The sequence below is a fragment of the Thalassophryne amazonica genome, chromosome 2 (assembly GCF_902500255.1).
Source record: "Thalassophryne amazonica chromosome 2, fThaAma1.1, whole genome shotgun sequence".
Classification (NCBI taxonomy): domain Eukaryota; kingdom Metazoa; phylum Chordata; class Actinopteri; order Batrachoidiformes; family Batrachoididae; genus Thalassophryne; species Thalassophryne amazonica.
The window spans coordinates 109,891,256-109,905,322 of NC_047104.1; the positions used below are offsets into that span (position 1 = coordinate 109,891,256).

Genomic DNA, 14,067 nt, shown 5'->3' on the forward strand with positions numbered 1-14,067 from the left:
ACTTTAATCTGATTACTGACTTGGAAAGATTAACGCGTTAGATTACTCGTTACTAAAAAAAGTGGTCAGATTAGAGTAACGCGTTACCGGCATCACTGACTTGCACCACATTAATTGGAATCGTAATGTTACGTTTAGATTACTTTGTTGTTCTTTTTGCAAGTATGGGTCTGTGTATACAACCCCTGGCAAAAATTATGGAATCACCGGCCTCAGAGGATGTTCATTCAGTTGTTTAATTTTGTAGAAAAAAAAGCAGATCACAGACATGACACAAAACTAAAGTCATTTCAAATGGCAACTTTCTGGCTTTAAGAAAGACTATAAGAAATTAGGGGGAAAAAAATGTGGCAGTCAGTAACAGTTACTTTTTAGCAGAGGAAAAAAATATGGACTCACGTCAATTCTGAGGAATAATATGGAATCACCCTGTAATTTCATCCCCAAAACTAACACCTGCATCAAATCAGATCTGCTCGCTTAGTCTGCATCTAAAAAGGAGTGATCACACCTGGAGAGCTGTTGCACCAAGTGGAATGAATCATGGCTCCAACACGAGAGATGTCAATTGAAACAAAGGAGAGGATTATCAAACTCTTAAAAGAGGGTAAATCATCACGCAATGTTGCAAAAGATGTTGGTTGTTCACAGTAAGCTCAATTCTGAGGAAAAAATTATGGAATCATGAAAACAAAAGAATGCTCCAACACATCACTAGTATTTTGTTGCACCACCTCTGGCTTTTATAACAGCTTGCAGTCTCTGAGGCATGGACTTAATGAGTGACAAACAGTACTCTTCATCAATCTGGCTCCAACTTTCTCTGATTGCTGTTGCCAGATCATCTTTGCAGGTTGGAGCCTTATCATGGACCATTTTCTTCAACTTCCACCAAAGATTTTCAATTGGATTAAGATCCGGACTATTTGCAGGCCATGACATTGACCCTATGTGTCTTTTTGCAAGGAATGTTTCACAGTTTTTGCTCTATGGCAAGATGCATTATCATCTTGAAAATGATTTCATCATCCCCAAACATCCTTTCAATTGATGGGATAAGAAAAGTGTCCAAAATATCAACGTAAACTTGTGCATTTATTGATGATGTAATGACAGCCATCTCCCCAGTGCCTTTACCTGACATGCAGCCCCATATCATCAATGACTGTGGAAATTTACGTTCTCTTCAGGCAGTCATCTTTATAAATCTCATTGGAACGGCACCAAGCAAAAGTTCCAGCATCATCACGTTGCCCAATGCAGATTCGAGATTCATCACTGAATATGACTTTTATCCAGTCATCCACAGTCCACGATTGCTTTTCCTTAGCCTATTGTAACCTTGTTTTTTTCTGTTTACGTGTTAATGATGGCTTTCGTTTAGCTTTTCTGTATGTAAATCCCATTTCCTTTAGGTGGTTTCTTACAGTTCGGTCACAGGCGTTGACTCCAGTTTCCGCCCATTCGTTCCTCATTTGTTTTGTTGTGCATTTTCGATTTTTGAGACATATTGCTTTAAGTTTTCTGTCTTGACGCTTTGATGTCTTCCTTGGTCTACCAGTATGTTTGCCTTTAACAACCTTCCCATGTTGTTTGTATTTGGTCCAGAGTTTAGACACAGCTGACTGTGAACAACCAACATCTTTTGCAACATTGCGTGATGATTTACCCTCTTTTAAGAGTTTGATAATCCTCTGCTTTGTTTCACTTGACATCTCTCGTGTTGGAGCCATGATTCATGTCAGTCCACTTGGTGCAACAGCTCTCCAAGGTGTGATCACTCCTTCTTAGATGCAGACTAATGAGCAGATCTGATTTGATGCAGGTGTTAGTTTTGGGGATGAAAATTTACAGGGTGATTCCATAATTTATTCCTCAGAATTGAGTGAGTCCATATTTTTTTCCCTCTGCTTGGTCTAAAAAGGAACCGTTACTGACTGCCACAATTATTTTTTCTTGATTTCTTATAGTGTTTCTTAAAGCCAGAAAGTTGCCATTTGAAATGACTTTAGTTTTGTGTCATGTCTGTGATCGCTTTTTTTCTACAAAATTAAACAACTGAATGAACATTCTCTGAGGCCGGTGATTCCATAATTATTGCCAGGGGTTGTATTTTATTCCTCAATAATTCAGCTGTATTCTAAGAACACAAAGAAAAGGCACACTAACACTAAGCACCACATGTAGATTCCTATTGTGACTTGGGTTAGGAGATTACTGCAATCGTAGAGCCAGTGGCTCTGTGGCACCAACCTATAGACCAGGGTTAAATTCCCTTTGTGTGCTTCAGGCTTGTGTCAACGCAGCTGTAAATGGGGACCAACCTTGGCTGTGAACATGCACATGATTCGTGTAACATCATGGACTCATTCGCTTCATGTTAATGTATCTGGGGATAAGCGCCAGTCAGATCGGCCTCAGGGTCTACACAGGACTTCTTTACGAGGGGCGGCTTAGAAGTTTTGAGCTTGACCCAGACAAACTAGGGCATGTTCTCCATCTTTTGCATTCTGGACATTTATCAACATTGCACCCAGTAAGTAAAAATTTCACACATTTGTAAGAAATGTTGATTTCTCAGTTTGCCAGAGATGAAGAACCACATCCTACTTTTTCTGGGTCAAGCTCAAAACTTCTCAGCCACCCCTCCTACTTCCACCCACCTGTCAAATTTATGTTTTTGTCTTCATTGACATTTTCTGTATTTTTTGAGTTCTGAAGCTGTGACTTTTATTTTTTTGGTTTTCAACCAGCCCAAGGTTACTGTGGTATGTGCAAAGAAAATAAAAGAAACCCCCAAATATATGCACAATTACTTATGCTTGTAACTTAGGTCAATAAATACTCTTCACAGTTAAATGTAAAAATTTATGACAGTGTAGTTCAAAATGGAAATGATGAAAAATGCAAATATTCCTTGGTTTAGGAACTGTAAAAGCAAAGCATGTTTTAGTAGATAGCTTAATTTAATTTAAAACCGAAGTCTAGGAAAAGCATAGTGTGCTGTAGTTTAGTATAAACAGGTCATTATATTATATTATATTATATTATATTATATGGGTGTTGGTCCAATATAGAACCTTCACCTTCAGTATTGTCCATCCGTTTAGCTTGTGACTTGTGGGCGTCTGTTTCTGGTGCTACGTCTATGGCTGCTGCGAAGTGTGTTTGCTCCTCCTCCCCGTTGACGCCGATTCTGCCTGCTTTCTCCTCTAATCACACTTGTTACTACCTGACCTTGAGAGCTTTGCACGGCTTGGAAGACACTCTGATGTGTCACTTCACGATCTCCACAAATGAATGTCAGCGCTACACCCTCATTGCTCTTCATGACACGAGATGTGCCATCTGAAGTCCCATCAAAACAGCGTCCAAGTGCAATTTCTTTGGCTGTGCGTGGGTCCTGGTCCGTTACTGTGTAAATTCCGTAGTTATGGCCCAGAGGGTCAAGGGGTGCTAGCATGGTGAACTCACTGGTGTCATTATTAACTGCTAGAGGCAGGTGGTTGGTCAGGTACTCCTGGAGCATCACGTTTACGTGATCTCTCTTACAGCTTCCCTGTGGAATCACCTTTACCAGGGTGCGATCCACTCTATCCTGATCATACAACATTCCACTGCACTTAAATTCTACGCAGACTGCTGACACAGTGGTCTGGTCCATGTCACGAATGCTGCGAGTGTCACGGAGACCGTAAAGCTGACCCACAGTCTTAGGATGGGTGCCACCCATGTTTCTGGACCGTACATTGATCTCATGTGGGCCTGAGATTTTGACTTTGATATAGCAGGCCCGGTATTCCATAGGCTTTGGCCACCAACTCAGGTAGTCCTCTGTCCAGCTCATCGGGTCATCTTCATTGAATGGTACTGTATTATAATCATAGCGATCTCCTTCTACTCTTGAGAATCGAAAGTGCGCAGCACTGAAGAGGGCCTCCTCACATTCTTTTAAGTTCTCCACAGCGTACACGGGTCCATTGCCTTCTTCAGCTGTGTTGGGACTTGGTTTTGCCACATTGATGCTAATTGCTGTCTTTTTCACTTTGGGGTCTTCATGGTCAGACCTCCGATAGTTTAATTTCCCCAGGTAGGGCTGAGGAACTCCAATGAGGCCAGGATTACGTTTGGGAGTAGATGAAACAGCCTCTAGCTCTTCTCCTCCAAGGTTGGCCATGATGTAGGCAGAGTATGCATCAGCTTTTTCTTCATCGCAGAAGGCAGGAAGACACGCCCCATTCGGGCCAGTGATGACACTGTCAAAACGGCCCCAGGCACGGGGGTTTGTGGAGTAGCCAGCAGTGGGCTCCATATTTATGAGACTTACTACAACTCCTTCCACCTGCTCGCTGGGCATGAAGCGATCGCTACGAAAGGCCCTAACTTTGACATAACACCTACGGTTCTCCGGGACATCCAGGTTAAACAGACGTCTCTCTCTGATCTCCATGTTGCCGATCAGGAAGGTTCTCTCCTCTCTCTTACCTCTTCTTTTCTTTTCCATTTGCAGATTTCCCTCTTCCTCCCATAGGCCAGTTTCCGGATTCAATGACCACAGCTTCATTGTATTTAGGTGCTCAGGCATCGTTACTTGGGTGGAATCCAGGAACACTTTCACCTCACCTGCATTGAGGGGCTCATTGGTTTCCTCACTTCTGAAGTCAAGTGAAAACATACCATAGGTTCTCAGTGGTAGAGTATCTCCATCATTACCCACAAAGCTTAGATCACTTTGAGCTGCTGCAGCAGTAGAAATATCTCGGGGGTCAAGAAAAGTCACACTAGCATCTACGTTGCCGGTGAAGACCTCTCCGTGTTGTGTGTAAAAGGAAAAGGGAGGAATCTCTATTTGAACCATTGGCTCCTGATCGTCTGCTGCTCCGAGCTTCAGAGTATTGGTTTGTGCGGCATTGATGGTCACAGGATCTTTCTTCCTAAGAAGTTTGATCTCATGGTAAACAGCACCTCCTTTGGTGTTAAATGGGAGTACCTTTGTGGTGTTGACAAATTTCTGCATGTTGTCCACAAATGTCAGAACGAGCCTTTCTGTTTGTGGAGGGATCTGGATGGAAAAAGTACCTTTGTAGCCGGTGCGGCTGATTCTGACGCCATTCATAAAGATATGGCCGAACCTCATCGGCTCACCGTTGTCTGCAGCAATGGCTCTACCGTGCACAATAGCCTTGGTGTCCACGCATTTCTGGCAGCCGCACTCGGTCACCACCATTGTCGGTAGTTGGTAGCCTTGGCAGGTCAACTGCCTCTGCTGCATCTTTGTCACGCCACAGCAGTAATCCATGCTGTCCTTACACCTGATGCCGTTGTCCAGCTGTCCAGCACATGTGATTGTTGGACATTTGCCCACATCATAATAGAATGAGTTAGTGCTGTTTTGGTAGCAGTCATGCGGAAGACGGATAAGGTGGGATTCAGGTTTGGAGTTACATGAGTGCTCGTCTCTACCTGTGTAAGGAAAATCAAAATGTTAATTTGGTTCCATAAAAGTCCACATTTTGTGTTGCTGTGTTCAGCCAGTACACACCAATGACTTTTAGAGTGGCTGGTTTTGTCTTTATAGCTCCAGATGGTCCACTTGCTCTGCAGTAGTACTCCCCTGCCTGCTCAAAGTGCAGATCTTTTAAGACCAAGTTACTCTCAGACTGTTTCTCCAGGAGACTGTTGTTAAAAAACCTGTTGGACCACGAAGAAAAGACAGCATAGGCAAAAACACTGAACATGTTCATCAAAGAGCCAGTCATCAATTTTGACCTAATCGGTAACACGTAAGGTGACGAAACGACTCTTACAATCCAGCCTTACTGCACCATGGCCTACGCAAAAATGTATGATAACCATCCCAGGGTGGAAGTTAAAGGCAGGTAGGGGTCAATGAAAAATTACACAGAATGTAAAAATGCTCCAGTCATGTTAAAAACTGTACCACATTATTTGTCTGATCATAACTATTCCACAAAGGTATAGTTTGGACTATCTGTGACTGAATGTTCTGGAGTTACGAGGTAAAAACAGCAAAAATGGTGACAAAGGTCAGTTTCAGTTTGTACAGGGGTCAAAAGTTAAAGTTCCTTCAGTTTTGGTAAAAAGTGATGTAAATGATTGGTTGAGCTAGTAGGATTAATAAATGGAATAGTTTTGATTGTGTTGAATGTTTGGTCTCCAAAGTAAAGGTCAAACAAGGTCAACATCCATTGGATTCTATGACATGTGACATATGTTACCCCGTAACATAACTAAGCATGATACATGGTCCAAACTATTCCTTTTTAAAACCCTATTAACTCAATGACTAATTTGCATAATTTTTTTACCAAAACTGGAGCAACGTTTGACCCCTGTACAAACTGACACTGACCTTTGTCACCATTTTTGCTGTTTTTACCCCATAACTCGTGATCATTCAGTCATAGATAGTCCAAACTATACTTTTTTGGAATCTTTACGATCAGACAAATAATGTGGTGTAGTTTTCAAAATGATTTGAGCATTTTTAATTTTGACCCCTGTGTAATTCTTCAACTGTCCCCTACTTGCCGCCTATTGAAAATTGAAGTGGCCAGTCAGTTTTTTCAAAAGAGTAAGAAGTATTTGTGCCAACTTTGGTGCTAGTATCACCATTTGCACAATTTTGCTCTAAATATTCTCTTAGCCGCTGCACTAACTGACCTTTCTCCCCATTTTTGCTGTTTTTACCTCATAACTCCAGAACATTCAGTCATAGATAGTCCAAACTATACCTTTTTGGAATTGTTATGATCAGACAAATAATGTGGTATAATTTTTTAACATGATTGGAGCATTTTACATTCTGTGTAATTCTTCATTGACCCCTACCTGGCTATAACTGCCACCCTGGGATCGTTGTGATACATTTTTGTGTAGGCCATGGTACACTGAGGCTGGATTCTAAGTGTTGTTTTGTCACCTTAAGTGGTACTGAAAACCTGCTTGGCCCATGGACTATCAGTAATATCTGTCCTACCACTGGTACTTGTCCGGCTGCGGCGTTCCTGACACTTTGCAACAGAAGGCAGCACTCTGTCCCTCCCTCCTGACCTTGCTTTCAGGACTACTCAACACATGAAGTTTCTCTAACACACATACACACACAAAAAATTTTTTGTGACACCAAATTCTTGCTCTGAAATCTACACCTCCAAATGAACCGTTTTATACCTGCTCTTTTCAGTTGGATGCTCACGACAGATGTATGTTCCACAGTGTGAGGGACAACAATGTTAACAGTGGCATGGCCCTGCAGGCTGATGGTCAGGGAATTGTTGCCATCAGGACAGAAACCGGGAATTCGGAAATGTCCATTGTGGTCAGTGAGGGTAATAAGTTGTCCAGAGCGAACGATAACCGCTCCGGCAGCCACGAGGCCTCCGGCACCACGGACTGCCCCCAGCAGGATGTGTTCTTCACATGTGCATCTGTCACATTCTGCATTGACCCTCCCCATCACACACTGAAGAGAGCAATCTAAAGAGCAAAACAGCAATATATGGCCAAAGGACATCAACAATCAAATCTGAGTAAACGCAAACTGCAGAAGAAGAGTCGGCAGCTAACTCACCTGTTCTTGGGCAGGCAGGGCCGCTGCATGCTTTACCTTCTACTTTAGGGCCAGTGCATGTCATAGAACGGGACTGACATGTTCTAGAGCGAATCTGCACTCCCACTTGATCACACAGCGCTGGACATGCACTCCATTCTGACCATAGACCCCACATCGCCTGAATGTTCACACTGTTATCTAACAAAAAAAATACATCAGTCATTATCCCATCAAAATCAAACTCTGCTAAATGAATTAAACACTCTCTCTCACACACACACACACACTATTACGTGCCACTGTCTAGGTCTAGGGGTATGATTCTCGCTTCGGGTGCGAGAGGTCCTGGGTTCAAATCCCGGACGAGCCCCCAAATCTGTTACATGCCACTGTCTAGGTCACTGGCAACGCAACTGACAGATACACAAAAAGGAGCGAGTGGGAGATGCTCAGAAAATTATAATAACACTTTATTATTAACAAACATAAAAAGAAAAAAATTATAATGAAAGGTTAACAAAAAAAACACGCTGCAGCAGATGAAACCCAGACGATCTCAAACATGTGGCACGCTGGACTTTTATACTCCCAGCTGGGCATCAGTTGGCAGGTGCCGCAGATCAGCTGGGTGGATCTGAGAAGTGGAGGCAAGGCAAAATCAACATACATAACACACACACACACACACACACACACACACATACATACATACATACATCTGTGAGTCCAAACCTTTGGGACAGAGGAAACGGACTGCATAGTTGGAGCAGTTGCGTTTGGGACCTTGCTCGTCGTTGAGGCACCAGAAGCCCACAGTGGGGTCTGCGTGGACTTTCTCCCCAGTATCACGAGCTGGGATCCATTCAGTTGTTCGGGCTTCAAGTGCCCGCGGTGCGTCACACACTCGTGTGCGGTAATAGAATCGGATGGCGTCTAGCTGCTCATAGTCTCCCAGACCTCCAGGGTGATCAACATTAAACCATGTGGTCCACACATGGTTTTCTACACGTAAAGTACAGAAACAGGAGCCGGCACTCAGATACTGTGTTGAGCTCTGTGTGATCAAAGCCACACAAAACACCTCCTAAACGAGCCACAAATACAACTGTCCAGTCTGTCCAGAGTATTTATACCATTACTACTGACTACTACTGGCTTTCTTTGGTTATTGGTAGCAGTGATTAGTTAGATTTGAGAGGACACTGTCTCTCTCTGTATGACATCATCATCCAACATGGCCTGTCTGTGACAAAATATAAAACGACCTTACAGCAGCTCATTTGCAACAATTTCAGATACAGTTGTAGTAGACTCGACCAACTGGCCATCAAGAGACAGTTTGCTAACTGGAATTGCACACATCATGCTGGGAGGTTGGAGATGAATTAGGTTTGGGGTGAGAAATATAATTATCAAAGTGTTTGATCAAGTTTATCAATGGCGCCTCTAGCTTCACCAAATATGACTGATAAACATATTGCAAGTATAGGTGTTCTAGGCCACTATTCGATAATGGGTGGCAGTCAGTGTTATCTGGATGAGATTTACAACATGAACCAAATAAATGTGGTTCAAACTTGATGCAAGATGTGCAGTCATGATGAAGCATCTGTGAGGGTGCATGTCCAAATATGTGAAATAGATAATAAGCATGATAATTTTCATCTACTTGCACCCATCTTGTGTGTTTTTTAAGAGCTGATGTAACGTGAATTTCTCCTCTGTAAGATCAATAAAGTTTATCTTATCTTATAATCATGATTTTACATGTACTGTGACTTTTTTCTGTTTTTACACATTTTAATTGTACATTTATTAATTTTATTAACCATCATCAATGTGTTTTCTTCATATAAGTCAGTGAAACTCAAATAATTATATATTATTTATAGTTATTCTATCTAGTAGAGTAATTTTACTGTCTTAAATGGTAAAAAAAATAGGCTGTTTCTGCCATGTAATATGTTCTCTGTTTAAGGACAGATGCTCTTTACAGTTCACCTGTTCACACAGTGATGTCATGTTCTCTACTGTACATCAGAGGCAGTTATGGCATAAAGGCGCAAGAGCAATGTAGTGCTAATCTATATATTAAAGCCAAGTGGCCTCTGTGTACATGTATGCATGTATGCGTGCATGTGTATGTATGGCTTCAGTCATGGACAAACTGGGGAGAGCTGACATTTGCTGTTTGGTATGCTTACAGTGGCTTGCAAAAGTATTCAGCCCCTTGGTATTTCAGACATTTGAATTTGTTTATGCCATAAACAAGTATAAATACAAAAAGTAAATCAGGCTTCTCAATATAAAAATTTCTAAAATGATCTTCCTTAGACTCAAACTGAAAGCAAATCTACAACTTGATATAAATTAATCTATATACATGTCTGTCTGTCTGTCTGTCTGGGATAAACTCCCAAACTATAATATGTAACCCTAAAAACTATATATATTCTGAATCCTCATGACATGGGGAACAAACTGGTACCATTTTTAAAAAAAAGTTGAACTGAAAATTACCCCCCAAAATAGCCAGCTGTGGGAATGACCAGGCAAATTCAAATTTCCAGCCCTGTATATGTGTTGGCCATCTATGTTTAGTTAATCCTTTTCTACAGCACACTCAACACAGCACAGCCACAGCACACTCAGCAAAACAACAACATGCTTAGGCTGAGGCTGTGGGTATGACCAGGCAGATTCAAATTTCCAGCCCTGTATATGTGTTGGCCATCTCTGTTTCTTTAATCCCTTCCTTCAGCTACTTTATGTTCTCAACTGTTAAGCACTTGACTGTCCTGTACAACCCAGTTTGCCTTCCTGTCTGAATACATTCATTTTATGTTTGTAAAATTGCAATGTAAAAACAGTGAAATACACCCCTACCTCAGTTTTGATTCATTGATATTTACATTTACTGTTACCTACCTTTTGTGTGTAATTTTGTTATAAATTTGATTGCAAAACAAAGTCTGCATGAAGGACTTCAAATGTGTTTGTCTTTTAACCAAGTATTTCCACTTAGTTTGGGGAGTCCACTTCTTGTAGTTCTGCTGGACAAACTTTAGCCCATTAACTATTATATTTATAAGACATCAGCATTACAAAAGCAAATGTTGGGCAATTGTTTTGATTAAAATGATTTGATTAAAATGAATGGCATTTGGCTTATGTCTAAAACAGGTTAACCCGGGCAGCGCTGGGTACCCCAGCTAGTTAAAAATATAAAAGGCAAAATGATGGGTTGCATAAGTAATGGGTCCCTTTGGTATAATACTTGTAAATAATCAATTTTATTGCCAGTTTTCTTCAGACAAGACAGGGTTTGGGTTATTTTGTGCTTGTGTCCACCTTTGAACATGGATAAACTGGGGAGAGCTGACATTTGCTGTTTGGTATGTTTATGTATTTTGAGTCAGGATGAATACTGCGAAAACGGAACATTGATAGGACTAATATTTTTGGAGAAACTACAGATATTAGCTAACAACAGTGAACAATGGGCTTTGAGAATTACATTCTGTACTCATAATCCATTCCAAATCATTATAGAAACTTGAAAAATGTCAGCTACCTATTTTATAAACACTACCCAGTCTAGAGCCCATGGATCCCCATGGGCAACACACTACAACTTTTACATAATCCATCATTATGGAAGAAGCAGATTGCAAAAAAATAAAAAATGCAGCTAATAGAAGGACTCCAAATAGGCAGTTCAGGACTAAAATTCATGCCATAAACTCCCAAATGTGTTGAATATTTTCTGCCAAAAGTCTTCTGAGAATGAGCATGACCAGGGCCCGTATTCACAAAGCATCTGAAGGCTAAAGGTAGCTCAGTGACATCATTCTATTGCTTGTTGTTGACCTCATCAGGAATGAACTTACTTTTCCCACCCAGCATAGTAAAGTAATAACACCTGAGATCACAACATCATTGCGATAACACTGCGATACCTGGCTGCGGTAATGTAAATTTCATGTAAATTAACATACAATCCCAATTCCAATGAAGTTGGGACGTTGTGTAAAATGTAAATAAAAACAGAATACAATGATTTGTAAATCCTCTTCAACCTATATTCAATTGAATACACTACAAAGAGAAGATATTTAATATTCAAACTGATAAACTTGGTTTTTGTGCAAATATTTGCTCATTTTGAAATGGATGCCTGCAACACGTTTCAAAAAAGCTGGGACAGTGGTATGTTTACCACTGTGTTACATCACCTTTCCTTCTAACAACACTCAATAAGCATTGGGAACTGAGGACTCTAATTGTTGAAGCTTTGTAGGTGGAATTCTTTCCCATTCTTGCTTGATGTATGACTTCAGTTGTTCAACAGTCCGTTGTCATATTTTGCATTTCATAATGCGCCACACATTTTCAATGGACACCAGGTCTGGACTGCAGGCAGGCCAGTCTAGTACCCGCACTCTTTTACTACGAAGCCATGCTGTTGTAACACGTGCAGAATGTGGCTTGTCATTGTCTTACTGAAATAAGCAGGGACGTCCCTGAAAAAGACGTTGCTTGGATGGCAGCATGTGTTGCTCCAAAACCTGGATGTACCTTTCAGCATTGATGGTGCCATCATAGATGTGTGAGTTGCCCATGCCATGGGCACTAACACACCCCCATACCATCACAGATGCTGGCTTTTGAATTTAGCACTGGTAACAGTCTGGATGGTCTTTTTCCTCTTTTGTCTGGAGGACACATTTCCAAAAACAATTTGAAATGTGGACTCATCAGACCACAGCACTTTTCCACTTTGCGTCTGTCCATTTCAAATGAGCTTGGACCCAGAGAAGGCGGCGGTGTTTCTGGATGTTGTTGATGTATGTCTTTCACTTTGCATGGTAGAGTTTTAACTTGCACTTGTCGATGTAGAGACGAGCTGTGTTAACTGACAATGGTTTTCTGAAGTTTCCTGAGCCCATGCAGTAAGATCCTTTACACAATGATGTCTGTTTTTAATGCAGTGACGCCTGAGGGATCGAAGGTCACGGGCACGTGCTTCTCACACTCGCTGCTTGTGCACAATTACCAGCATGGAGTAAACATAATGATAAGCTAATCAATATAATAATTGGCATGTGAATGAGGTATGTTCAAACATTTTGAAACTGTGTAGCAATTCATTTAACCCTCTGGGGTCCGAGGGCATTTTTTGGACAGTTCACTCGCCTGGCATAAATGTTTTATTATTATTATTATTACTGCTGTTAACAGCTCTCCCTGCATCTCACAATCAAGTTTTATGTCTCGTTTTTTCAGGGCAACCTGTTCTTTCATAATATATATGCTTTTGTTGTGTTTTATAAGTGTAATAAAGGTTTACAATCAGAAATAAAGGAAAAAAAAAAGCGGAAAATTATTTTCCACACACATTTATTCAAAACACACAGCAAACTATAATAAACAACTGTTTTGACATTTTGTAAAGGTAATTTGAGGTCTTGTGTGAAAGACTGGACAAAAAAAGTTCAAACAATGAACACAAATGCACATTTTGAACAATATATACAAAATGGTCCATGTGTTTTATATCATTAAAAAGTTATTTATAATTTAGTAAAGCTTGGTCCCAGCCATCGTATACGACAGCGTCGGCCCCAGAGGGTTAATTTTGCTGAATTTCATCATCATGACATTAAATTATTTTCACAATTACACATTTCTTAATGCAGTTCAGGTTATATGATCATTGATTTTACTGCTCATTCGTAACGAAGAGCGTGGAGCGCATTTGTTTTTCTTTCTCTCTTTCCCTTTTTGATACAACCATTTAGAGCTCTGAGAAGACTGCATCATACCTATCAATGGGGTCAACCCCGCCTCCTTAGAAAGCTAAGAGTTTCTGTCCACTCTTTGCTCAGACTTGCTCTCAGACACGTCCTGGATCACTCTTATGCTAAGATTCCTTGCCAGGAATCTTTAGGCTAAGTTAGGAGCTCTTTGAGAGGACCCTGAGATGCTTCGTGAATACAGGTCCAGAACGTTTGGGTATGGTCTGCAGGTGATTGTTTGCACCTACAGCAGGTGTCGCTGGTACCTGGGTAGGTCTTTGCTCATCGAGCATTTGTATAATATGTTCAGAAAACAACCTTGCACTGTAATAAACTCTTAACACTTTAAGCACTTCAAGTTTCATTTGGTCAAATGTTGTAGTTTGGGAGGTGATGACCTAAAGGTCAGAGAAACAAGCATGTGACCAATCCTCACACACAGGAAAATTATTAAGGTGCCCTGAACAAGTTCCTTAATCCCCAGGTTTCTCCCAGAGTGCATCTGAGTGACTTGCAAAGCATTAGTGTGTGTGATTGTGTGTGTGTGTGTGTGTGTGTGTGTGTGTGTTTGTGTGAACTTGAGGCATCACTGTAAAGAGCTTTGAGCGTCTGCATCAGATGGAAAACTGCTATAGAAATACCAAGCATTTAATTAAGTAGTGCACATCGGCTTTTTCAAGCGTGCATATTGTC

General features: G+C 41.1%; 1 protein-coding gene across 4 annotated transcripts in view; it reads right to left on the reverse strand.

Annotated features, from left to right (window-relative positions):
- Positions 1 to 2,856: 2,856 nt before the first annotated feature.
- cilp (cartilage intermediate layer protein, nucleotide pyrophosphohydrolase) overlaps positions 2,857 to 14,067 on the reverse strand; it is a 75,865-nt gene continuing 64,654 nt past the window's right edge. For all 4 annotated transcript variants that reach the window (XM_034191552.1, XM_034191567.1, XM_034191575.1 and 1 more), the window contains 6 exons: positions 8,309 to 8,578; positions 7,595 to 7,774; positions 7,195 to 7,500; positions 7,001 to 7,109; positions 5,543 to 5,691; positions 2,857 to 5,463 (listed from right to left, as the gene is read on the reverse strand). In XM_034191552.1, coding sequence (XP_034047443.1) covers positions 3,107 to 5,463; positions 5,543 to 5,691; positions 7,001 to 7,109; positions 7,195 to 7,500; positions 7,595 to 7,774; positions 8,309 to 8,578 — 3,371 coding nt within the window. In that variant the 3' untranslated portion in view covers positions 2,857 to 3,106. The remainder of the gene's footprint in view (positions 5,464 to 5,542; positions 5,692 to 7,000; positions 7,110 to 7,194; positions 7,501 to 7,594; positions 7,775 to 8,308; positions 8,579 to 14,067) is intronic.